This window comes from Psammomys obesus, unplaced genomic scaffold (assembly GCF_907164565.1).
Source record: "Psammomys obesus unplaced genomic scaffold, mPsaObe1.curated_primary_1811, whole genome shotgun sequence".
NCBI classification, from domain to species: Eukaryota; Metazoa; Chordata; class Mammalia; order Rodentia; family Muridae; genus Psammomys; species Psammomys obesus.
Window position 1 is genome coordinate 32,940,099 of NW_026596046.1, and position 24,971 is coordinate 32,965,069.

At 45.8% G+C, this 24,971-nt stretch overlaps 1 protein-coding gene across 3 annotated transcripts; it reads right to left on the reverse strand.

Moving 5' to 3' along the window:
* Positions 1-6: 6 nt before the first annotated feature.
* Positions 7-13,701, reverse strand: B3gnt6 (UDP-GlcNAc:betaGal beta-1,3-N-acetylglucosaminyltransferase 6). Of its 3 annotated transcripts, none has more exons than XM_055623034.1 (2): positions 13,639-13,701; positions 7-6,660 (listed from the first exon to the last, which is right to left on the reverse strand). In XM_055623034.1, the coding sequence occupies exon 2, from the start codon at positions 6,443-6,445 to the stop codon at positions 5,270-5,272; it is 1,176 nt and encodes a 391-aa protein (XP_055479009.1). In that variant the 5' UTR covers positions 6,446-6,660; positions 13,639-13,701; the 3' UTR covers positions 7-5,269. The 3 variants fall into 3 exon arrangements, with proteins under 3 accessions (XP_055479009.1, XP_055479011.1, XP_055479010.1); XM_055623036.1 differs by having other exon boundaries at positions 7-6,655; positions 13,639-13,698; XM_055623035.1 differs by having other exon boundaries at positions 7-6,684; positions 13,639-13,681.
* Positions 13,702-24,971: the final 11,270 nt, after the last annotated feature.

A 24,971-nucleotide genomic window follows, 5' to 3' on the forward strand; every position in this document is an offset into this window, starting at 1 on the left:
ATCTATCTATCTATCTATCTATCTATCTATCTATCTATCTATCTATCATTTTAATGCGAGTGCTCTGTCTGCATATATACCTGCAAGCCAGAAGAGGGCATCAGATCCCTTTATAAGAGGGCTCTCAGCCCTCTATCTATCTATCTATCTATCTATCTATCTATCTATCTATCTATCTATCTATCTATTTTAATGCGAGTGCTCTGTCTGCACATACACCTGCGAGCCAGAAGAGGGCATCAGACCCCTTTATAGAGGACACAACTATGTGGTTGCTGAGAATTGAACCCATGATCTCTGGAAGAACAGTACTCTTAAGTGCTGAGCCATCTCAGCCCCCTTATCTGTTATTTTTTTAAAAGAGTCTTACTATGCTGTAGCACTGTTTGACCTTGAACTCCACCTCTTGCCTCAGCCTCCCAAGGGCTAGCGTGGCAGGAGCATGGCAGGAGCATGGCAGGAGTGTGGCAGGTGCGTACCACCACCATATCTGGCAACAATGTTTAACCGTTGAAGAGCTGCCACACTGCTTTCCAGAGCACGGAGACAGCCCACCCTGGAGTGGGGACACCCATCCATGCCCCTGTCTCTGGCAGGTAGAACAGTATCTCTCTAGCCTGGACTCTGCTCTGTGTGAGTGCCTCACTACTCTGAGGTAGGTGGTTTCATGGGGTGCTGAGGGGGTTGGAGTGGTCCTTAAGGGCTGTCAGGCAGAAGTGGATCTGGTGTCCCTTGAAGCTTGGGGATAGTAAGGTTCACTTGAAGAGGAAGCCTTTCAACCCCACAGATGTTTCCATGCCAAAGGCATGGGGTAAAGTACTAGTTCACAACACTGGGCCCCTGGGACACACAAGTGAGCTGGGGTTAGGGGGCTGCTCACTGGAGTCTCAGCACCTGGGCAGCTGTCCTCATCTCTGGGTGTGGGTGTCAGGGAATTCCACGTCCCTTAGGAGCTTCCAGAGTCTCCGGAACCCTTCAAGCTCAGGTGCCTGACGTTCTCTGAGCTCTAGCTCATAGGGCCTGCCTTCTGGATCTCACATCTTTAGTCATAATGCCAAAGCCAAAGCCAGCCAGCCTGTGTCCCTGGCCTGTCAAGCATCTGCTCCCCACCATGCCTCCTTCCCCCCAATCCCCAGCATAACCACCATTTAGGAATCAACCTCACTTTACTTGAAGCCCAAGGACACTTCCTCCCATCCATCTGACAAGGCCCCAAGTTCCTTCTAATTCTTAGAGGCCTCCTCTTCTTCCTCCCTCAGGTCACCATTCCCCCACTCTCTCCCGTCCGTCCTTCCTTCTGCCCCAGCAGCCAGGGGCCACAAATCTCCACTCAGTCTTCACTCTGCTTAAAACTGTTGAGGGCGAGAATAAGAAGCAAGGATGGCATTTTAAAAACTGATGCCATCCGAGTTCTTGGGAGCCTCAGGGTTAATCTGGAAAGACAGCTCTTGTATTGAGGGAAGCTGTGTTGATGGAGTTGTCAGTCGCAGACAGTGGGAGAAGGGCAGCCTGCACCCAGCCAGGGTTAGTCTGAAATGACTGTCACAGGGCAGAGAAGACCTTTCACTCCCAAGAAATTGTTAACACGTTGATTTAAGGCAGAAAGATTGGCAGTTCTCCCAGCACTACAGGGCAAAGGGAGGGTATAAAGATAACGAACAACCAAATTGCTGCCTGCTTCCTCTCTGAAGCTCCAGGCTGGGATCTGCAGCTCTCATCTCAGGGACTAAGAGACCAGCAGGTGTTGGGCCTGGGGTACTGGTCAGAGCCCAGGGGCAGGCAGGAGGTGGGGTACTTAGTCCCTGAAGAGCTATATACCCTGTGATCTTGAAAAAGCCTCCTCCCTACCTGGTGCCAGTCCTCATCGTAGCCAAATGGAGGCCATGACAGTCTAATAGTCCCTGTTTCTGGTGATGAGAAACCAGTGAATCAGATTTAGCTGTAACTTGATGACATGCTGTCTCTAGACATTAACTTACATATTTAAAACGATCTTAAGACAGTTTACTGTCTTTGTACAAGTCTTCTCATAGTCAGTCCCCACCCAAGTACCTTTGATTTCTCTTATACGGATGTTTAACAATGTTTTGTTTTGTTTTTGGAGACTTGCTCTGTAACCTAGGCTGGGCTAGAACTCAGGCAATCTTCCTGGCAATCTTCCGGCAATCTTCTTGAGACCAGCCTGGGCAACAGGGCAAGACCCTGCATCAAAACACCAAAATAAGCAAATGAAACCAAACCCAAACAACACCAACAAAGTAATAGCAAGCTTTTCCTTCTTGGCTTTTTGATAGAGGAACTACATTGATTTTGCATTTGCAAAAAGACATATTTTCTTACTAATTTAAATCAGTTATCTATCTGTGAGGGTTTTCTATATTTGGCCTAACCATTCTCGAGGAGGCATTCTGTCCTCTAGAAGAATATTTGAGAATATATAGAGAAGGTTTTTTATACGTCCAAGCTATACTTATTTTAATGCATTTTTCTTTTATTTAGATTTTATGTGAAATTAAGCAAAATATTGAAGTTTAAAAAAATTGTGTGATTACATCAGGTAAGATTTTTATTTCAGAATGGGAGGAGGAGCTGAGAGCCTTACAGAAGAATCTAGAAAAGCAGCACTTGGAAATCTGGGACAGGAGATAAAAAATTCAGGGCCATCCTCAGCTATGCAGGCAATTGTGGGCAATAATAATATCATGAATAAATAAATAAGTAAATAAAAAATAGATACTTTAAGAAAAAGTTAATTTGATTTAGCTGTAAACTTCTGAGGCTTAAAAAAAAAAAGTATATGTACCTGGGTGAGTTCATGAGCACCACATACACAGATGCCTCGTGATCCAAAGGCCAGAAGAGGGCACTGAATCTCAGGAACAGGAATTCTAGACCATTTGAGCCACTGTGTGGCCTGGGACAGAACCCTGGTCTTCTGTAAGAGCAGTAAGCCTCTTAAGCACAGAGTCATCACTGCTGTCCTTTCTAAGACAAAAACAAAAACAAAACAAACAAAAGCGCCTCATACCTTGATTTTTTTGTGTATATGCTGTCTGGATGAGTGAGCAAGCTTAGCAGCAAGGGTTTTTACCTGCAGAGTCATGGTTCCAGCCCCAACTTCTGAGACTTTAAAAATAATTTTGGGGGCTGGCTATGGTGGAGCCATTTTATAGTCCCAGGAATTGGGAGCTGGTGGCAGAAAAACCAGTATTTCAAGGCTATCCTCAACTCAACTCCAGTTCCAGGCAAGCCTAGGTTTTTCTTTTTCCTTTCTTTTTGAGAAAAGGTCTTGCTATAGGAGGTTTAGCCCAGGCTCAGAACTCAGGACCCTGTGTGCCTCAGCCTCCTGAATGCTGCGGGTTTTGGCAAGTATCACCACACCCTTCTAGTCGCTATCATATTTAAGTAGGATTTTTGGATCTATTGTCTTGAGTCAGAAACATCTCTCCTTTCCCAACTCCTGAGGTCGCTGGGATATCAGAGTATGTTGAGCTTTTCAAAGGAGCCGGGAGCATCAGAGGGTGGCCTCCCCCTGAGGTGACTGGGTGAAGAACGAGGGCGGATGACACGAGGTATAGAGATATGATCCAGTTCCCCAGTCGCTAATCTAACGATGCCCAGAGCTCCATGCTTTTCTGGATCCCAGTTGGAACTGGCCTCTCGGAAATCTCAGCCCAGCTGACCAGCCTAGCACCACCACGGAGAGATGGCCAGTGGGGCAGGCTCGCTCCCTGGCGGCGCATGGGCCCAGAGGAGGCGGCAGGCATGCTTGGGGCTCCCTGGACCCAGGGGTCTTTCCTGTTCTTGGACACCAGAGCAATCCAGCCTCAGAGAGGAGTGGCCAGGCCCCACAGTCACATGATGCACTCAAATCTGCTGCCTTCCTACCTTTCTAAGCTATGAAATGCCAGAATCTTAATATTTTTATCCTCAAATGAAGACAACTTTTTGTCAGGGGGCTGAGAACAAGGCATCAAAGCAGGGAATTCGGATTTAATGATGCTCACTTGTCCTCAATGAGGGCTGGCATCAGGACCGTTTGCTGAGGGCCAAAGGCCTCTGTCACGCATTCATTTCCTTCGTTTTTTATTCCACAGTTTATATTGGCATCCTGGTAGACGGAACCAATTGTCCTCCAAGCATGTCCACACCCTAATCTCTGGAACCTGTGACATGTGACTGAAAATATGAACAATGCTATTGCTAGAGAGCCGGGTTTACAGCCCGTAGATAATAGCTGGGTGTGGAGACAAACCTGTAACGCATACTTTGGGAAGTGAAGTCAGGAGGCTCCGGAGTTCAAGAGCATGCTTGACCACATAGCAAGTTTCAGGGCAGCTTGGGCTACATGAAACCTTGTCTTAACAAACAAGATGGGAAGCTAAGCCTGGATAACCCAGGTGGACTCAATTTTAGCTCTAGGGAAGGAGAGCAGTGAGTGGAGAAATAAAGAGTCAGGGAGATATCTGGCTGTAGAGAAGTATAGCATTGCTGGTTTCAGAGATGAAGGAGGTCTCCCTCTAGAAGGTAGGGAATAAGGAGAATCTATCTTATTGTTCTCCAGCTAGGTTCTCCCCTAGAATAATTAGGTAGGTAAGCAGTCTTACCAACACATTGACTTTAGCCTAGTGAGACCTGTGTTGTCAGAGAACTGCAGGATAAGTGGGTTTGTCCCAGGCTTGGAAAGCTGGAAAGGGAATTTGTTACAGCAGCAACAGGCTAATACAATGTTCTCACAGATCTAGTCCACAGCATTGGGACAGATTGCCACTGTCCACTCAGCCATGCCCTTTCTAAAGCATTTGGGGAAGCAAGGCTGAAGTACATACAGTCAGGGCTCCAGAACGGTGGCTGCGATGGCGCCTCCTGCTGCTGCCCTGAAGGACCTTCACTTTTCACTTTGCCCTCACATAACACCCCTTAGTTCCGAGTGTAAACTGGCTTCTTGGCGCTCTGCTCTTTGGTGGAGGAAACGGTGGAAATGGCAATTCATAACTGTGCTGCACTTGACAGGTGACACTGAACTTGGCCGCCATACCTCGCTTGCTGCCCATAATGAATGGAGAACGGAAGGCTGGAAGGCTGCTAGGTGAGGATGAACAGATAAATATCCCCAGCCCAGAGGTCTTAGGAGTTGGCTTAAAACAAGAAAAACACCACCTAGATATGTCTGAAGCCACCCCTGACCAAAATTGGACCAGAACCCCTGAAGTTGAGGCCAGAGACATGCACTAGGATAGTGTTTTCCAGATCCGTCCTCAAGGTAATATCAGTGTGCATCAGGGTTCGGCTCCCCTCTGCCCTCGGGAGACCCCGCATCGCGTCTGTGGCTACAGTGCAGCTCCGGGTTGTGCAGCGCCTTCCACATGAGCAGCATCTCATAAGGCGCGAAGCGATGCACCAGCAACAGCTCGCGGTACACGCAGGGGTCGAAGGACGAGCGTTTCACACCGGGCAGTTGCACGCCGAAGGGCCGGATGCCTTCGTGGCCGCTGGGCGCCAGGCCGGCCTGCTGCAGACACATGCCCATGTAGGCGTCGTCGATGGGGAAGAGCGGCACGCGGCGCGCCGCCCTGCGCAGGTGGCGGGCCGTGAGGCTGGACAGAAGGAAGCCGCCGCCGCTGCAGTACACAGGGTAGGCCTTGCCTGGGAAGAGCTGCGGGGGCACGAAGTACTTGCTCCCGCTTTCGCGGATGGGCATGGAGCCATCCATGAGCTGCCCGGCGAAGAGGTGGCGCTCCGGCGGCTGCACCTCCAGGAACTGCAGCACGTTGGCGGTGTGCACGAAGACGTCGTCGTCGCAGCTGAGCAGGAAACTGGCGCCGGGGCAGCGCTCCGCCGTCCAGTCGAGCAGGTGCAGATGCTTGAGCGTGAGATTGAGGAACGTGTCCCAGAAGTCCCACTGCAGCACGTCGCCGCTCTCGCGAGCCTCCAGGCGCAGCAGGTCCGCCAGCTGGGGCTCGCGCTCCACCTCTTCCGGGGGGGAGGTCCCCAGCAGGAAGAGGCGCCGAACCTGCCGGCCGCCATAGCTGCGCTCCTGGCCCCACGTGCGCCGGATCAGCTCCCGCCGCTCGAAGTTGGGCGGCGACGACTTGATGGCCAGCAGCAGGAAGACGCCGCGGGGGCCCGCGCACTTGTGGGGCGTGTCCCACAGCTGCGGGAAGCGGCGGCAGTGGCGGTAGCGCAGGAAGTCTTGGATCCGAGCTGGCAGCAGCTGGAAGCCAGCAGTGAGGTTCGCGGAGGCGTTGGCCACGCACGCCGGCACCGGGAGAAGCGGGGAAGGCTGCACCGCGGCAGCAGAAGACCAGGGAGCAGCCCTGGGTTCCTGGGGTTGCTCCCGCGTGGGCTGCTGAAGGAGCCACTGGTGCAGCACCACGAAAGTCACCCCCGCTAGAAGAAAAGCCAGTGTGTTGGGATTCTTGGACCTGCGGCTGGGCAAAGCCATCGGGGGGATTGGGGAAGCAAATCAAAGATGAGCCAGGAATCTTTGATACTAGTGGAATGCCTCTCTCCTCATCAGGTCTCTCTCAGAATCCAGTTCGGCCTCTTCTCAACTCTGCTAAGGGGTTACACGAAGCCGAGACTTGCGGTGCATGCCTGTAGTCTTTCAGTACACAAGATGAAAGTGGCTGGAGAATCCAGAGTTGTGCTCATCCTTCACTACGGAATGGGTCGAAGACCAGGCTGGTTACATGTTTGTTTCAAAAGCAAGCAAGCAAACAACAACAACAAAACAACCTAATGACCAACCAAGAAAACCAACAAAACAAAAGGGCCTGCTTCAGTTGTCACAATGCTGTCTAGCATGAAGGCGGTTCTGGTTTGGGTACCCAGCAATACATAACCTGGGTATGGTGGCTCAAACTTGTAATCCCAACATTCAGAGAGGCTGAGGCAGGAGAATCAGTGAACCAAAACAGAACAAGGAATGGGGCTGGGGTGGAGCCCAAATTCCTGTGGACAGTGAGCTTCTTAGGTGTCCCACAGTTGAGAGGGCTCTCGCCCTCATAGCTGTGTTTATCAGGGCTGATGCATGCCCTCCTGATGTTACCCAGGACGACATATGCTCAAAGTCAGTCTCCACCTTCTTTCCATCCAGCCCTTTCTCTGTCAGTGGTACCACCGTTCACCCATTTGCTCAACCAGAAGCCCCATGCCTCTCACGGTTCCTCTTCAGGGTATATCTGCCCACTCTCTGCTGACTCTACATTTCTCTCAGGTTTATCCCTTCCTCTCCATCTCTGTCTAGCTGGATCCAGTGCTGGCTGGGAGGACAATATAGTGGAGCAAATACTGCTTGCTTGGGTTTAGATTCAGCTTCTGGTCAATAAACGCTATGCAGATGATCGATTAAGGAGGCATGGGGCCAGGTCATGAACTAAACTACATTTCTTGGTCACTGCTTAAAACTGCACCGCAATGAAGCCAGTCAGACCTCTGGCCCCACTGTTTTCACCTCTAATGAAGGGTTACATTACTGGGCCCCAGAAGCGTGGTGAGACTTGAGTATCCCACGGGCACCAAATGATATCAGATTACGACTCTTTGCCATCCTCCTGTGTCTACCTGTTGGTATTCGTTATTTTCCAAGCCTTCAAGGTCAGACCCTTTCTGGCAGCTAGCCTGCTCAAGCCTTGCCAGAAAAATTTCACTACTTGATTGTGCGTGTTGGCATTGTCACTCTTTTCGTGTGTACATTTCTTTTGTATACATGGTCAAGGATGTAGTCAAGGATGTAGTCAAGGATGATGAGCTTTAAATTCCGGTTCTCTTCTGTGCTGGCTGGTTTTTATGTCAACCTGATGCAAGGCATCTGAAAGGAGGGCACCTCAGTTGAGAAAATGTCTCCGTAAGATCAGGCTGTGGGGCAGCCTGTAGAACATTTCTTAATCAGTGATGGATGAAGGAGGGCCTGTCCGTTGTGGCCGGTCCTATCCCTGACCTGGTGGTCCTGAGTTCTCTAAGAGAGCAGGCTGAGCAGGCCAGAGGAACAAGCCAGCAAGCAGCACCCCTCCATGGCCTCTGCATCAGCTACTGCCTCCAGGTTCCTGCCCTTTGAGTTCTGGCCTTGGCTTCCCTCAGTGGACTATTCATGAAATGTAAGCCAAACAAATCCTTTCTTCCCCAAGCTATTTCATCACAGCAATAATAACATTAAGACATCCTTTTCTCTTTCTTCCCTTCCTTCCTCCTTTCCTTTCTCTCTTGGTTTTCCAAGACAGGGTTGCTCTGTGTGACCTTGGCTACCCTGGAACTTGCTCAGTAGACCAGGCTGGCCTTGAAGTCAAGTAAGATCTTCCTTCCAGCCTGCTGGGCCACCACCATCTGGTCTTCCTTCACTTTTTAGTTCTAGGATTACTGGAATGGCCAGCTGCCACTCCCTGTGTAAGGCAGCGGGAGTAAACTTTGAACACTGAGGGCGCATACACCATCCTCCCTCACCTAGCTATCTGTCTCATCTCTTCTTGCCCTGGAATTTTGTCCCGCGCTGTTTACCAACCTGAGCACTCCTACCCTACTCATCTTGTGGTACACTTGAAGAAGTAAGACCTTGAGAACGCCTCAGGGGGGATCAAAGGAGAGCAGGCATGCTGTCATTCCTCTCTGACTTCCCTTCTGGCCCACCAGCACCTCTGGGGCAATGATGGAATCTGTGTTCTTCACCATTATAGTCTTAGGAGATGGTTTGGTGTGGTGAATGCTGTCTATCTGGGTTCAAATCCTACTTTCCAGCTGCATGGTTAAGCAAGCAGATATAGGCTTATTTCATACCTAGCCCTTAAAAGTCTTTGTTTTTTGTTGTTAATTCTAGTTTGAGACATGGTCTCACTCTGTAGTCTAGGCTAGTTTCAAACTCCGGACCTTCTTGCCCCAGCCTCCCAAGTGTTGAAATTATGGGTATACGCCACGATATACCTCTGAAGAGGATTTTTGTTTGTTGTTTTCTTTCCTTTTATTTCTTGGTGTCTGGTATAGGGAAATCAAACCAAAGGCCCTGCACACACTGAACAAGTGCAGTGCCACGGAAGTTACCTGCCTGGTCCTCCTGGGACTTTTAATGACAAGCAAATAGTAATATATATAAATAATTCAGTACAGGAGCCAGAGATGGGAGTTCATACCTATAATCCCAGATTCAGGAGGCTGAGTAGGAAGATGACGAGTTCAGAGCCAGCCTAGGCTACAGAGTGAGACTCAAAGAGGGCCAGTGAAATGGCTTAGTGGAGTAAGCTGTTCACTACTAAGCCCGATGTCCTGAGTTAGCTCCCTGGGATCCACATGGTGGAGAGAGAGAGATGGCTCCCAGAGATTGCCCTCTAACCTCTACACCTATGCCATGGCATATATATTACAAATACTCTTAAACAATAGTGACAATAAATATTTTTTTAAAACCAAAAGGAAAATAATAACAGTATAGTATTTGGCACATGGTAAGTGTTCAGTAAACGTTACTATGACCGTCAAGTGCTGAAGAATGTTCTAGAACATGTGCTCAGCATGCATTTTCATGTATATGCATATACATACATGCATACGTATCGATGCTAGTGTTGCGGGGACGGACTATGCTCCAGCACTTGTGCACTACAATCCTTACAGCGTCTAGCCGAGTGAGCACAGAGCAGGTGCCCAGGGCAGAGGGGCAGCGGCGAGCTGCTGCGACAAGTAGAGGAATCTAACTCCTGATAACTTAGAAAAACCAGCTGTCCTAACTGGAAGTCTCCATGTAGAAAAATACAAATAGACCCATACTTATCACCCTGCACAAAACTAAAACCCAAGTGGATCAAAGACCTCAACATAAAACTAGACACACTAAACCGCTTAGAAGAAAAAGTGGGGAATACCCTTGAACTCATTGGCACAGGAGACAACTTCCTGAACAGAACAGCAACAGCACAGGCTCTAAGAGCAACAATCAATAAATGGGACCTCATGAAACTGAAAAGCTTCTGTAAAGCAAAGGACACTATCCTCAGAACAAAACGACAGCCTACAGATTGGGAAAGGATCTTCACCAACCCTATATCTGACAGAGGGCTAATATCCAGTATATATAAAGAACTAGAGAAGTTAAACAGCAAAAAATCAAGTAATCCAATTTAAAAAATGGGGTACAGAGCTAAACAAAGAATTCTCTGCAGAGGAATATCAAATGGCAGAGAAACACTTAAAGAAATGCTCAACCTCATTAGCCATCAGGGAAATGCAAATCAAAACAACCCAAAGATTTCACCTTACACCCATCAGAATGGCTAGGATCAAAAACTCAAGAGACAACACATGCTGGAGAGGTTGTGGAGAAAGGGGAACCCTCCTCCACTGCTGGTGGGAATGTAAACTTATACAACCACTCTGGAAATCAATCTGGCACTTTCTCAGACTACTAGGAATAGCGCTTCCTCAAGATCCAGCTATACCACTCCGGGGCATATATCCAAAAGAGGCCCAAGTACACAATAAGGACATTTGCTCAACCATATTTGTAGCAGCTTTATTTGTAATAGCCAGAAGCTGGAAACAGCCCAGATGCCCCTCAGTGGAGGAATGGATGCACAAATTGTGGTGTATTTACACAATGGAATATTACTCAGCAATAAAAAACAGGGAAATCATGAAATGTGCAGGTAAATGGTGGGATCTGGAAAAGATCATCCTGAGTGACCTATCCCAAAAGCAGAAAGATGCACACAGTATATACTCACTCATATAGACATATAATATAGGATAAACCTACTAAAATCTGTACATCTAAAGAAACTAATCAAGAGGGAGGACTCTTGCTAAAATGCTCAATTCCTATCCGAAAAGGCAAAGAGGCTGGACATCAGAAGAAGGAGAAAAGAGGGAACAAGTCAGAAGCCTGACACAGAGGGCCTCTGAAAAGCTCTGCCCTGCAGACTATCAATGTAGATGCTGAGACTTATGGGCAACCTTTGGACAGAGTGCAGGGAATCTTAGGAAAGAAGTGGGAAACAGTAAGATCTGGAAGGGGCAGGAACTCCACAAGGAGAGCAACAGAACCAAAAAATCTGAGCACAGGGGTCTTTCCTGAGATTGCTATTTCAACCAAGGACTATGCATGGAGATAACCTAAGACCCCTGAACAGATGTAGCCCATAGCAGTTCAGTATCCAAGTGGGTTCCATTGTAATAGGAACAGGGACTGTCTCTGAGATGAACTGATTGGCCTGCTCTTTAATTACCTCCCCCTGAGGGGGAAGCAGCATTACCAGGCCACAGAAGAAGACACTGCAGCCACTCCTGATGAGACCTAATTGACTAGGATCAGAAGGAAGGAAAAGAAGTCCTCCCCTATCAGTGGACTTGGGGAGGGGCATGCATGCAGAGGGTGGAGGAAGGGAGGGATTGGGATGGGAGGAGGGAGGGAACCACAGGGGGGATACAAAGTGAATAAAGTGTAATTAATAAAGAAAGAAAAAAGAAAAGAAAGAAAAGCCAGCTGTAGATTTCCACTGTTTTGCTCACAGCCCTGACTCAGTGTTGATGCACTAGAGGAGAGGCATGTTACGGTCATAGCCATTAGTGCATACTCCCAGGTCTGGCAAATTTGGGCCAGTGATTTTATTTTATTTTTTTTATCTTTCTCTCTCCTTCTCCCCCAGCCTTCCTTCCTTCCCTTTCTTCTCCCTGCCCCTTTTCTTCTGACAAGGTCTTAAGTACTCCAGCCTGGCCTTCAAACTCATGTATCCAAGGTAACTTTGAACTTCTGATCCCTCTGCCTCTCCCTCCCAAGTGCTAGAATTACAGGCATGTGCCACACTGGCCAGAGTATGTGGTACTGGGAATGGAACCCACTGCTTCATACATGCTGGGCAAGCACTCTACCAGCTGAGCTATACCGACAGCCTATAAAGATCTTTTCAGTGAATAAAAGAATACAATGAATGAACGTAGGATCTGGAGTCTGAATAATTGGGCTTAAGTCTCAGCTTTTTCCGTGGGTTAGTTAAGCTCCCAAGTTTGAGTTTCCTCCCTGAAAAACATTAATCACACCTCTCAATGATCATACAAATGTTTAAATGCCTTACAAATGCTAATTAACTATTAAACGTTAGGTTTACTTTTATTTTCTGAGACTGGCTGGTCTGAAACTATGTAGAAAAAGCTAGCTTCAAACTCACGAAAAGCTGGGATTTAAGGGATGCACCACCAAGCCCAGATTATTTTAGCTTTTTTGAGACAGGGTTTTATATGATTTAGACTAGTTTTGAACTTCTGATCTCTGTGCCTTCACATCCTTGGTGTTGGGGTTATAGGCACCTACTACCATTCTCATTTTAAAACATAATTTAAAAGCATTTCTCTAAACCAGGTGGTCATGCAAATCAGCCTTCAGGAGACTGAGACATCCTATACATAGCAAGACTGGTTTATTTTTTCAATTCACGTTTTTCACTTTTTTTGGTGTCAAGTTATTTCTAGAAAGAAAAAATTTCACTGTTTCAATGTATCTTTGAACCAGTAAATCTTGTTTCAACGAAGAGAACACTTACATAAAGCTGAAGAGCCTGGAGCTTAGCCAACTTTCAGTGTAAAAGGAGGGAAGTAATGAGTGGGGAAGGGCAGGCCCTTTCTGAGGGCGGAGCTGGCTCTCTCCAGGATGTACAACCTCTGACTTGGCTCTAACTTAACACCAACTGTCCTCTCTTTGGCCATTTTTGCTGGACCTCCCTTTTCTAAAACTACTCTTCCAGGTGCCTGGAAGCACTACACCTAAAGCTGCTCTCTTTGGGCCCTTGCTCCCTTCCCTCAGCTTGTTCTCAGCTCCAGCACTAGCTCCTCCAGTCACTTCCTGGTAAGTCCAGGTCAACAGATCTCTCCTTCTTGATGCTGTGGCTACTGAGCTTGGACGAAAGAGGGCAGTCTGTCTCTTGAGCCTTGACTGTGGGACTGGGCAGGTTGTCTCAGCAGCTCATGCTGTGAGTTGATGTGACTAAGTATTTAGAAGTTTGGCTGCCATGGGTTGAGCAGCACAGTAACGTCAGTGCTAATAGGTGCGCCTTGTGAGGCCAGGCTGGCCATCCTCCTTTCCACTGGCATTTTGTGGTCCTCTGGCTGCAGCTCACTGCTTAGTGTTCTGCACTCGTAATACAGGCCTATCTGTTCTGAATTTACCCTCTTCCTTCCTAAGAACTGCTTTGGCTATTTCCTCCTCTGGTTTGATGCCCAGATGGCAGGGCCACCCTCCAGCACCCAGCAGCATCCCATAATGTCCCAGGGGAGCATTTTTAACAGAAGACATGACAAGCAAAGTAACTTTTGCTTTCTCGTTGCCTCTCCCCAGCACCCCATGAGGCCCTTGGGGCTGCATGGACTATGCAATTTTCTTCTCTAAGAAGGGAGTGCAGTGAGAGGAGGGTACAATTAATCCCCCAAAAGTATAACCCCAGGTTTTGGCAAGATGCTTCAGTAGATGACCCTGCTGTCGAGCCTGACAGCCAAAGTTCAATCACCAGGACTTACATGGTAGAACTAGAGAACTAACTCCTGCAGGTTGTCCTCTGACCTCCACATGTTCTCTCTCTCTCCTTCCCCCTGACCCCTCTCTCTTTCATACACACAAATAAATATGTCCCTTCTCAATAAAAGATCCCACCCACTCCATCTTACCTTGTGTGTTTGAGAAAGGAGAATCAGGCCTGTGAAATCCCAGACTGGCTCAGCTTGCTATACACCGGGTTCCACCCCTCTGACAGTGGCTTAGTTTAGTGTTTTTCATTTGACCAATCCCAGTCCGTCACTCCTCCTCCTCAGGGTAGGGTAAAGGTAGCCACATGCTTCCTTAATCCATGAAACCAAGTGCTTGCTCTTTCAGATCAAGCCTGGATGTTGCCGCCCCTGGAAGTCTCTCCTCCGACCCCTCTACCCAGATTTTTGCTGTGTATTCTTCCAGGGACTACAAACAGGATGAACAAAGCATCTTCATGCTCACTGTCACAGTCAGGGCTTTTTGTTAGATTAGAATCATTCTAGGTATAGGACCTGCTGTTAACATAGGGCATTCTTTATTAGATAAATTGCATATAGGGGCTTGGGAGATAGCTCAGTAGGTAAAGGGCTTGGCATGGAAGCATAAAGGTTTGAGTCCCTAAAACCCTTGTCGAAAGGCAGGCATGGTGGTACATGCCTGTAATTCCAGCTCTGGAGAGACAATGACAAGAGTAACTGGGGCCTTGCTGGTCAGCTTTAGGTTAATGGTGAGAGACTGTCTCAGAATTTAAGGGGGAGAGTGATGGAGGAAGGCACTTTGACCTCTGATTGGCACATATACCTGCACATGTATACACACTTTAAAACACAAAAATGACATTAGAGTATACTGATTTTAAGAGTAGGGATGCTGGAACCTAGGGCCTTATGCACACATAACCCCAGCCCTCAAGAAACTCAGCATATCTTGGGAGACAGAAATCATCTGCAAAATGAAAATGAAATTATAAGGCATGAGTAGAATGGCAGAGGAAGATTAGGGAAGGGCACCAGAGTGAACCCAGAAGACTTCCCATTTGAGCTACAGACAGCCACAGTCAGTATTTCTCAATATTCTGTGGTTTGACGCAAGTGTCTTACGGTGGACCCACCAGCTTCTTCCTGTGGCCATCTGTATTCAGTGAGTGGTAAGCTAAGAGCTGGCCCAGCTGGCACTGCTGAATTTCATGGCACTGTGGCCTCTGGGCACTGGAACGTGCATAAAGTCATTCCAAACAGCTCAGTGTCATAGAGCAGCCCAGATGAAAGGGGCAGAGAATCCAGAAATTCATGGTGATATTTAACCTATCACATTGAAGTCTGAAAATGGTAAGGGGTTCTTAGAGCAGACAAGGAGGTGTAGAGGGGGAGGAGGCACTCGGTAGGGGAACATGCTGTGAGGCACTCCAACTGTACCAAGGGTGGAGGCCCATTAGGCCTGACGATGGAAAGACAGGTGAGAGGGCTGGGGAGAAGGGCCTTGAATGTCATGTCTAGACTTTTGCTTGATTCTCTAGAACTTTCAGAGGTCCTGACTATTCGCATGGGTCTTCTCTAGCAGCCTACACTGTAGGTAAGATTAACAGATGGAGATAATCTAAGGTTCAGGGGACGGGGATAATGCTTACTGCTGAGGCCTAAGTAGGAAGGGGCTCTCAAGGGTAGAGGGGGCATCTTCATAGCTTGGTGACTTACTGGAGGGTCTGTATGAACGTTCACTTCTCGGCTCCTTGTTTTTCTTACCTAGAGGGTCTGTTAGGGTCTGCATGAGATGAGTGAGGGGTGAGAACAGGGGGAGTGGAGGTGGGAGGGACAGAGCAAAGGTTTCTAATGGACTGGTCATGGAACTCTGAAGACTTAATGGAAACTTCATGGAAGGGTGAAGTTCTGAAGGGGCTGTGAGCACCAGTGAGATCTGGGTAAGACCAGTCCCAGGAAGGGATTTAACTACATTACTCTCCAGGACTAGAGCCTACCATGTTTGAGGCCATAGCTGGGTGGCTGACTGGATTTGAACCCATTTTCTGTAAACCCCCCCCCCGAAAACTTGAGAGTAAGTTGAAGTAGAGAGAGGGATTCTTGGGTGCAATGTTATTAAAATAAAATAAAAACCTTAAAGGTGAACAGTTATGACCTCTCTAAGTTTCTGGAGTGGCCAGAACTAATGGAGGCAATGGTGTGGGAAAGAGTACCTTTGAAAATATATGTGCTGTTCAGAGGGGTTATTAAAGCAAGCTCAGGTCTTTCTTAACCTTCTCGTTTATAGCAGGTGGTATAAAAAGTCTTGGTCCAGTGGCTATTCTTCCACACCTTAGCGTGAAAGACAGGAGTGTAATTTATTTCTTACTTCTTACTTACTTCTTTATTTTTCCAATACAAACAGGGTTTGTGGGCACAGGCCAGCCCTGATATTTGTTCTAGGCCACACAGATCAGTGAGAGGGAATGGGGACAAGCACTGACTCTGTGTTTGCCCAGAAGTTATGAGATACTCAACAGTCCCAGGCCAGGCAATCTATGACAAGGATACTGTTTAGAAGCCACTATTGGATTTATGTAACAGAGTGCCATTTCACAGATACAGAATCTAAATATTAGTTAAGTGACTTGGCTGCAGTTACACAGCTCTTCAGTGGAGGACCAGGATCCTAGCCCAGGTTTTCACACAGGAAGCAGGGAAAGGATGTGTCTAGCAGAGGATGACCTGTGCGCTAAGCCCCCTCATGCCAATTATGTAGCTAGCTCTGCTGACAGCCATTCCCTGCTCAGCCTCGGGGCTTCTCCAGGCTGTCCTCTGAGTGGCTGGTGTCTCTTTGAGTTGAGGTTCTGTTGACTTTGATCAACCTATTCATATCTGTGTCCGTGAGAAATGGGATCTAAAGACCTGAAAGAATGGGGTGACTGCAGACTGTAGACAGCCTTTTTGCAGTTTCAGTGTATTTTTATACAGGAATGAACAAAGAAAGAAATGATACAAGGAAGGCTGAGTTCAGAAAAACATGTAAATAATGACCAGTAAGCATATACCAAATATTAGCCGAGCAGAACTTTCTCAAGCACAGACCAATTTAGACACAATTGTCTGGTACATACTGCACCTTATATCCAGGAAAGCATGGAAGCAAGGAAGAAAGCCATATCCAGATCAGTGAGAACAGTGAAAGGAAAAGTATTGGCTCAAGACCAAGTTCTCAGCAAAAAGATTTATGTGCCCTAGAGGGCCAGAGGGCAAGGATAAGGGACAAAAACAGGTGACAGAGGAAGAGGGAGCAGGGAGGGAATAAAGGAGAGAGGAGAAAAGGGGCAAGGGAGAAGGATAATGGGTTATTTGTCCTAGAGTGAGACAAAGGACTTCCTCTAGATAGAGAGGAGACAGACGTGGCACTCAGCATATCCTTTTACCAGACTGGTTTCTACAGCTACTACGATCTGACATCCAACAAGAACACAAACATATCTCATAAATTGAATGCAAATATTTGTCACAGGAGGTAAGAAATCATGTCCAAAAACAATCCAGGAAACAAAATGCACTTGAGGGTAAAAGGCCTTCTGCCTTTTTTCCTGGAGCCTCTCTACAGTTCTCTAAGCCATTGCTCACTATGCATCATTCTTTTGACCTTGTTCTGACAAGGGTCCCTTATCCTTCACCATTCCTCTACTGCAGTCTGGGGTGACTCAGTTTCCAGGACTCAGCCAGAAGTTCCTTCTGTGAGCTCCCTTATTTCCATTATTAGCTATGTTCTTCGAGTTTGTGACTTCAGCCCCAATTTCAGCTAAAGGTCAGACTTGTTTATCACTATTCTACTTCCCACCAGCATGCTCATACTGTAAACCCAGGGACGCCTTCTGGGGTGGTGGCCCATGCCTGTGACTCCCACACTTGGGAATTTGAGGCTACTCTGGGCTACTTGTCTTACACTTTTTATTGATGTGATAAAACACTATGATCAAAAGTGACTTAAGGAGGCAAGGGTTTATTTCAGCTTACAACTTTCAGGTCACATTCTACTGATGAAGAAAGACAAGGCAGGAACTTAAGATAGGAACCTGGAGGCAGGAGCTAAAGCAGAAGCCATAGAGGAACGCTGTCCACTGGCTTGCTTTCCCATAGTGAAGGTGAAAAAAAGGGTCACCTGCCAAGGATGTTACAACCACACTATGCAGGGAACACCCACGTCAATCAGTAGTGAAAACAATACTCCACAGACTTGTCTACAGGCAAATCTGATGGAGGCATTTTTCTCAACTAAGATTTCCTCTTCCCAGATATATTTGGTCATTGTGGAGCTCCTATCCTTTCCATGTCACTAACTCCCCTTCTGCTGAAGGTTTGGTCATGAGTCTTAGTATCTGTTTTGAAACACTGCTAGGTAGAGTCTTTCAGATGCCTTCTGCAGTAGACTCTTGTCATACGTCCAATCTCCACCAAGGACCATGTATGGATATAACCTAGAACCTCTGCTCGGATGAAAGCCCGTGGTAGATCAGTAACCAATTGGTTTCCCATAGTAAGGGGAACAGGGACTATTTCTGACAGGAACTCAATGGCAGGCTCTTTGACCTCCCCACCTCCCAAGGGAGAAGCAGTCCTGCTAGGCCACAGAGGAAGACTTTGCAGCCAGTCCTGAAGATACCTGATAAAACAGGGTCAGATGAAAGGGGAGGAGGTCCTCCCCAATCAGTGGACTTGGAAAAGGGCAGGGAGGAGATGAGGGAGTGAGGGAGGGATTGGAGGGAATAAGGGAGCGGGATACAGCTGAGATACAGCATTAATAAAATGTAACTAATAATAAAAAAATAGAATTAAATTAAAAAAAGATTTCCTCTTCCCAGATATGTCTAGGTTTTTGTCCAGTTGACAAAAGCCAAACAGTATAACTGAACCCTGTCAACTTGACACACAAACACATATCTATTCTATATTAGTTACTTTTCTATCACTGTGGTAAAACACTGTGAGCAAGGCAACTTAAAAAATAGTTAAAAATAGGGCAGTGGTGATGCATGCTTTTAATCCTAGCATTTGGGAGACAGAGGCAGGCATACCTCTGAGATCAAGACAGCCAGGGTCACACAGAGAAACCCTGTCTGGACCCCCCTCCCCAATAAAGTTAAGTTGGGCTTACAATTCCAGAGGTGTAAGTCAAAGAAAAATGGGAGATCAAAACCTTTAGTGCACAGGACTGATACGGAAGTCACAGTCTGCTTAGCTTTTGCTCTGAATTCTGGGATCTGTTTCTTCTTGTAGTACACCTTTGGTGGAAGGCACTGTCTCTTACAGTTTCCACATTTTCTTCAACAGTGTCAAGATTTCGAAGGCAGAACTGCACCTTTAATTTGAACATCAAGAGAAGCAGTGTCCTTACAAAGCTGACTGCACTGACTGTTTTGAATCAGGAATGTCTAGAAGCATGCTCATGTAGGCCTCTACAACACCAACAGTCCACCCACGTGGAGCTACAATCAGACCTCAAAAAGAAAAGCTGGGCAATGGTGGAGCACACCTGTAATCCAGCTACTCAGGAGGTTGAGGTCAGGAGAATCATGGGTTTGAGGCCAGTGAAATAGACAGGTACACAAAGCTAAACAAACAAGCAAATAAAATAATTTTTTTCATTTTTCTAAAATTTTATTTCATTAATTACACTTTATTCACTTTGTATCCCCCATAAGCCCCTCCCTCCTCCCCTCCCAGTCCCACCCTCTCTTCCCCTTCTTCACGCATGCCCCTCCCCAAGTCCACTGATAAGGGAGGTCCTCCTCTCCTTCCTTCTGATCTTAGTCTATCAGATCACATTAGGAGTGGCTGCATTGTCATCTTCTGTGGCCTGGCAAGGCTGCTCCCCCCTCAGGGGGAGGTGCTCAAAGAGCAGGCCAATCAGATTATGTCAGAGGCAGTCCCTCTTCCCATTACTATCTAACCCACTTGGAAACTGAACTGCCATGGGCTACATCTGTGCAGGGGTTCTAGGCTATCTCCATGAATAGTCCTTGGTTGGAGTATGAGTCTCTGGGAAGACCCCTGTGTTCAAATTTTCTGGTTTTGTTGCTCTCCTTGGGGGGTTCCTGTCCTCTCCAGATCTTACTATTTCCCACTTCTTACATAAGATTCCATGCACTCTGCCCAACAGTTGGCCACATGTCTCGGCATCTGCTTTGATAGTCTGCAGGGCAGAGCTTTCAGAGGCCCTCTGTGGCAGGTTCCTAGGTTGTTTCCTGTTTTCTTCTTCTTTTGATGTCCATCCTCTTTGCCTTTCGGGATGGGGATTGAGCATTTTAGTCAGGGTCCTCTCTCTTGATTAGTTTCTTTAGATGTACAGATTTTAGTAGGTTTATCCTGTTATATGTCTATATGAGTGAGTATATGGTGTGTGTGTCTTTCTGCTTCTCGGACAGCTCACTCAGGATGATCCTTTCCAGGTCCCACCATTTACCTGCACATTTCATGATTTCCTTATTTTTCATTGCAGAGTAATACTCCATTGTGTAGATGTACCACAATTTCTGCATCCATTCTTCAGTTGAGGGGTATCTGGGCTGTTTCCAGCTTCTGGCTATTACAAATAAAGCTGCTACAAACATGATTGAGCAAATGTCCTTATTGTGTACTTGGGCCTCTTTTGGATATATGCCTCGGAGTGGTATGGCTGGATCTTGAGGAAGTGCTATTCCTAGTAGTCTGAGAAAGCGCCAGATTGATTTCCAGAGTGGTTGTACAAGTTTACATTCCCACCAGCAGTGGAGGAGGGTTCCCCTTTCTCCACAACCTCTCCAGCATGTGTTGTCACTTGAGTTTTTCATCTTGGTCATTCTGATGGGTGTAAGGTGAAATCTCAGGGTCGTTTTGATTTGCATTTCCCTGATGGCTAATGATGTTGAGCATTTCTTTAAGTGTTTCTCTGCCATTCGACATTCCTCTACAGAGAGTTCTCTGTTTAGCTCTGTTTCCCATTTTTTAATTGGATTACTTGGTTTCCTGCTTTTCAGTTTCTTTAGTTCTTTATATATACTGGATATTAGCCCTCTGTCAGATAAAGGGTTGGTGAAGATCCTTTCCCAATCTGTAGGCTGTCGTTTTGTTCTGAGGACAGTGTCCTTTGCTTTACAGAAGCTTTTCAGTTTCATGAGGTCCCATTTATTGATTGTTACTCTTAGAGCCTGTGCTGTTGGGGTTCATTCAGGAAGTTGTCTCCTGTACCAATGAGTTCTAGGGGTTTCCCCACTTTTTCTTCTAACTGATTTAATGATGAGGTCTTTGATCCACTTGGACTTTCGTTTTGTGCAGGGTGATAAGTATGGTATCTTTTCCTCCTTCTTAAAGGAAGTGCAGTGGAGCCCTGGAGCTTCTCAGTGAGATGAATAATGACAAGTTTTTGTTTTTTCTGCTTTGCAGTTCCTTATAAATACCAAGGGTATTGGCCTCTTGTAACTTTCAGTACTTGGGAGGTGGCGGTAGAAGGGCTTAAGATCAACTACAAGTCTATCCACCAAAAGAACATGACACAAACAACTGCAAAAACAAGACAAAATGGCTCCTTTCATAAACATTTTAAAGTACATTTAACAAAATTTTAGTTTCTTGCAAATGGTGACTAAGCTCTAATTTTAGACAAAAAAAAAAAAAAAAAAAAAGACAAAACCCCCATTACATCACTGATATGATGCAGAAAAGACAGAGGTAAATCATTGGCAATTATAGTATCAATTGGCACCACCTTCCTCTGTTTTTTTTATTTATTAATTATTATTATTATTTTCAGACAGACTCTCACTAGCCTATGCTGGCTTTGAACTCACTATGTAGCAAGGATGAGCTTGAGTTTCTGATTCTTCTGTTTCTACTTCCTGGGTACTAGGACTAGAGACTGCATGACTAGGTTTTATAAAGTGCTGGGAGTAGGATTCAGAGCTTCTTATATGCTAGGCAAGCAGTCTCCCAACTGAGCCACATCTCCAGCCCAACAGGCAAAAAATAAATAAATAAAGTGTTTTTCCTGTCTTGAAAATGTGGATTTGGGAATTAAAACTGTAAGATTTAACAAATAATTGCTTTCAAGGGCAGAATAATATGGAACCACAAGATTCAGAATAAATCCTAAGACAAATGATTAAGACAGTCTTGGGGACAGGCCAATTTCAGGAGATGTTGGTGTTATAGACATTTGTAGAGGTATGTAGAGATTTTTGTGTACTATGTACTAAATAAAGGTTTTGCTCTCCCATTTTTTTTTACTTACACCTCGTCTCAAAAAAAGTTTCCTGTGTAAGGAAAACACAAACTGACTTGGAATTTTGACTAAGGCTAAATTGTAACATCTGATCTACTTCTGTTAGACTCCATACTAGCCTTTCAACTGTAGATTGTAAAACACATGCTTCTCTGTGATCCCCAGCACATCACAAAGGGGGACAGGATTATGTCCTCTGATGGAGATGTTCCATGAATGTACCAAGGTTAGGTCTGCAAATATAGTGATTAATCTGATACAATACCTTTCATGTAGGTTTTTTCCTCTTAAAAAATTTAGTTAATTAATTAATTATGTATACAGGGTTCTGCCTACAGGCCAGAAGAGGACACCAGATCCCATTATAGATGGCTGTGAGCCATTATGTGGTTGCTGGGAATTGAACTCAGGACCTTTGGAAGAGCAGCCAGTGCCCTTAACCTCTGAGCCATCCCTCCAGCCCACTAATTTTTTTTTAAAGGGAATTGATTTCTATTTTCTAGAGTGAAAATGGCACACAGGATATTACCACGTGCAAATCATCACAAAGTACTTGTGTTTACCTTGGTGAGACACAGACAAACCACTCCCTAGGTATTTAACACTTTGGGTAAGAGGAGGTCAAAGGAAGGGAAGGGAGGGTAATACTGTCCAAACCTTGTAATGTTCACAAAAGAAAGACAAACAAAGGCATGGAATAAAGGTGAATTAGCCACAGCCTATAAATCAGCAGTGATCTCCACACAAGGGGAACAGAAACCTTTGTACTGTGTGAGGCCTGACTTTGGAATGGAAAGTACCTGGCTTTCCGATGTCCATTCCATTTGCCTTTCTGAGTGAGGACTGATCATCTTACCCAGGGTCCTCCTCCTTGCTTAGCTTCTTTAGATGTACAGATTTTAGTATGTTTAACCTTTATTGTATGTCTAATATCCACTTATAAGTGAGTATATACCATTTCCTTTCTGCTTCTGGGTTACCTCACTCAGGATCATCTTTCTAGTTCCTACCATTTGCCTGCAAATTTCATGATTTTCCTGTTTTTAATTGCTGAGTAGTATTCCATTGTGTAAATGTGCCACAATTTCTGTATCCATTCCTCTGTTGAGGGACATCTGGGTTGTTTCCAGATTCTGGCTATTACAAATAGAGCTGCTACGAACATGGTTGAGCATATTTTGGGTATATGCCTAGGAGTGCTATAGCTGGATCTTGAGGAAGTGCTATTCCTAGTTGTCTGAGAAAGCACCACATTGATTTCCAAAGTGGTTGTACAAGTTTACATTCCCACCAGCAGTGGAGAAGGGTTCCCCTTTCTCCACATCCTCTCCAGCATGTGTTGTCACTTAAGTTTTTGATCTTAGCCATTCTGATGGGTGTAAAGTGAAATCTCAGGGTTGTTTTGATTTGCATTTCCCTGATGACTAAGGATGTTGAGCATTTCTTTAAGTGTTTCTCTGCCATTCGATATTCCTTCATTAAGAATTCTCTGTTTGGCTCTGTACCCCATTTTTAAATTGTATTACTTGATTTGTTGCTTTTTAACTTCTTGAGTTCTTAATATATTCTGGATTTTAGCCCTCTATCTGATATAGAGTTGGTGAATATCTTTTCCCAATCTGAGAGTAAAAACTGGGAACAGGACAGGAGCCTACCACAGAGGGCCTTTGAAAGACTCTACCCAGCAAGGTATCAAAGCAGATATTGAGACTCATAGCCAAACTTTGAGTAGAGTGCAGGGAATCTTATAAAAAAGGGGGAGATAGGAAGACCTGGATGGGACAGGAGCTCCACAAGGAGAACAACAGAACCAAAAATCTGGGCAAAGGGGGTCTTTTCTGAGACTGAAACTCCAACCCAGTACCATGCGTGGAGATAGCCTACAACCCCTGCACAGATGTAGCCCATGGCCGCTCAGTCTCCAAGTGGGTTTCCTAGTAATGGGAACAGGGACTGTCTGTGACATGAAATCAGTGGCTGGCTCTTGATCACCTCCCCCTGAGGAGGGAGCAGCCTTACCAGGCCACAGAGGAAGACAATACAGCTAGTCCTGATGAGACCTGATAGGCTAGGGTAAGAGGGAAGGGAAGGAGGACCTCCCCTATCAGTGGACTTGGGGAGAGGCTTGGGAGGAGATGAGGGAGTGTGGGAATGGGAGGGGATGAGGGAAGGGGCTACAGCTGGGATACAAAGTCAATAAACTGTAATTTATAAAAAATAAATTTAAAATAAAAGAAAGTGTCTGGCTTTGGCTTTCACACAAAAGGTCTCCAAGATATTTTGAATTAGGATGGATTTTTTTTGTATGATAATTCCTGTCCTCAAAACAAAATTTATGAAGGATAGGAATTAAAAATGATGCTGTTTAATAAGATATTAAAGGTGCACCCTCATGTGTTCAAATGCAAGAACACTACCTTGCTCTGGCAGCCAAACTTTGTAACACAATGGTATTGGTTTTAAAGACATAAAGAGGTCGTGGAGAACAGCTGAGACTTGCCAGTGTGTGACAGGGTCAGAGTTCCTAAAGAGGACTAGCCACCAGAAACAGCAGCTACAATTAGTGGAGCTGGCTGGATCCTAGATGGCAGGTTAAGTTACTGCCAAGGGTGGCGACAGAGAAGTGACCCGAGCCCTTCGGGAAAGCCCAAAGGATTGTGAGTGAGTCTGATATTGAGCATTGAATTGTTTGCACTGTTGGAGCTTGTTTTTTGCCTTGTGCAGATTGTGGTTATGTCCTGCTTTTTCCCTCTTGAAGTAAAAAAGGTACTTTATTTTTAATATTGCAGGAACACACAGTTGAGAGATTTTGAACTTCTTTAAGAGGAAATGTTGGAGTTTTAAAGAAAATTTAAATTAAAAAACTGGATATTTTTAAAGAAATAGCTTTTAAAATATTTAAATTTGAGGTTATAGGACATTTTAAGTTTATAGCATGTCTTATATACGTGATCATCAATCAATCACTCAATCAAAGGAAGGTAGGCTAAAGAGTTAGGGCCACAGCTATGAACAGCAAACACTAAACACCAGAAACCGGGATATTTCTCTCTTATGATGCAGCAAGACAATGACCTAAGCAGTCTGATAAAAATTTTGAAGCACTCTTAGCTATGAGTCTCAGCATCTCCTCCAATATCCTGGTAGGTAGAGTCTTTCGGAGGTCCTCTGTGGAAGGCTCCTGTCCTGTTCCTTGTCTTCTTCTACTTCTGATGTCTATCCTGTTTGCCCTTTTCAATGAGGA